The sequence below is a fragment of the Penaeus monodon genome, chromosome 15 (genome assembly GCF_015228065.2).
Source record: "Penaeus monodon isolate SGIC_2016 chromosome 15, NSTDA_Pmon_1, whole genome shotgun sequence".
Taxonomy (NCBI): Eukaryota; Metazoa; Arthropoda; class Malacostraca; order Decapoda; family Penaeidae; genus Penaeus; species Penaeus monodon.
This window is the reverse complement of record NC_051400.1, coordinates 3,743,312-3,745,041: the sequence shown is the minus strand read 5'-3', so window position 1 is coordinate 3,745,041 and position 1,730 is coordinate 3,743,312. Positions and strand designations below refer to the sequence as shown.

General features: G+C 43.7%; 1 protein-coding gene across 1 annotated transcript in view; it reads left to right on the top strand.

The window, feature by feature from the left end:
* Window positions 1-1,730, top strand: part of LOC119581643 (rhodopsin-like) — a 15,298-nt gene that overhangs the window by 292 nt on the left and 13,276 nt on the right. The window contains exon 2 of the mRNA XM_037929767.1: window positions 194-1,200. Within this exon, the coding sequence (XP_037785695.1) occupies window positions 194-1,200 (1,007 nt within the window). The remainder of the gene's footprint in view (window positions 1-193; window positions 1,201-1,730) is intronic.

Sequence of the window (1,730 nt, the reverse complement as noted above, 5' to 3'; positions counted from 1 at the left end):
TCGTATTCGTTTCGAAACTTATATATTAACTTATTCATATGCGCTTAATCAAACAAATATATATTTTGTATTTTGATTGTACACTGCATGATATATTGCAGCATACTGTTATCCAGGACGATTCCAAATGCATTATATATTACAACGATTTTGTACAGTATATTTATGTTCCATATTGTGAAATTCATTGCAGATGTCGTCGTGGAACAGCCCAGCACCGGACACAGTCCTTCCTACCACTAACCCTTATGGGAACTATACAGTGGTGGACACTGTGCCAGAAAATATGCTCCATATGGTGCATTCTCACTGGTATCAGTTTCCCCCAATGAATCCTCTCTGGTATGGTCTTCTTGGTTTCTGGATGACGGTCATGGGAACACTGTCTGTGGCTGGTAACTTTGTTGTCATCTGGGTATTCATGAATACCAAGAGTCTACGAACACCCGCTAACCTGTTAGTCGTCAACTTGGCCATCTCCGACTTCTTCATGATGCTTACCATGACTCCTCCTCTCCTGGTTAACGCTTACTGGGGAACATGGATTCTCGGTGCATTCTTCTGTGAGGTCTACGCTTTCCTCGGTTCCTTCTTTGGCTGTGTGTCCATCTGGTCTATGGTCTTCATCACTGCTGACCGATACAACGTCATCGTCAAGGGAGTATCTGCTGAACCTCTCACATCTGGTGGAGCCATGTTGAGGATTGCTGGCACTTGGGGTTTCACTCTTGCCTGGTGCCTTCCTCCTTTCTTCGGATGGAACCGATATGTACCTGAGGGTAACATGCTTGCCTGTGGTACTGACTACCTGACAGAGACTGAACTCTCCAGGAGTTATCTGTACGTCTACTCTGTATGGGTATATCTCTTCCCTCTTGCCTACATCATCTACAGTTACACCTTCATCGTTAAGGCTGTCGCTGCTCACGAGAAGGGAATGCGAGAACAGGCCAAGAAGATGGGAGTCAAGTCTCTGAGAAGCGAGGAAGCCCAAAAGACCTCTGCTGAGTGCCGACTGTGCAAGGTTGCTCTCATGACCGTCACCCTGTGGTTCGTAGCATGGACCCCCTACTTTGTCATCAACTGGGGAGGAATGTTCAACAAACCTATTGTCACTCCTCTTTTCTCCATCTGGGGTTCTGTCTTCGCCAAGGCCAATGCCGTCTACAACCCCATCGTGTACGCCATCAGCCACCCCAAGTACCGAGCTGCCCTTGAGAAGAAGCTGCCTTGCCTTGCTTGTGCTACAGAGGGCCGAGATGGCGGTTCTGATGCTGGATCTACTGCCACTGCTCAGAGCACTGAGAAGGCCGAGTCTGCCTAAAATACGAATGTCAATAGGTTTTCGAGAACAATTGTCGTATATACCCTGTATCTAATTTCCAAATACAAACCCAGCATTAATCACTGAAAATTTATTTACCTAGCAGTATAGAGAAAAAATGACAAATAACAGATACTTGAATCGATATGTCCTATGCCACATCTCAGGGCCCCGAGAAGTTTGAATCTGTCTAGGAACTTATACACATATTTTTCATGGGGATGTTTTAAAAACTATCTCTTCTTATTAAGTTGGAATAAAAACACCAAACAGAGCTACGATTTTAACAGAAAATTAATGAATTGGAATGGTTTAGGAGAAGATATACAAAATCATATTGAATGCATCTTGAAATATTTTCATTAAAGATTATATTTTCAACGATCATAAAAGGAGAAAAAAGGGG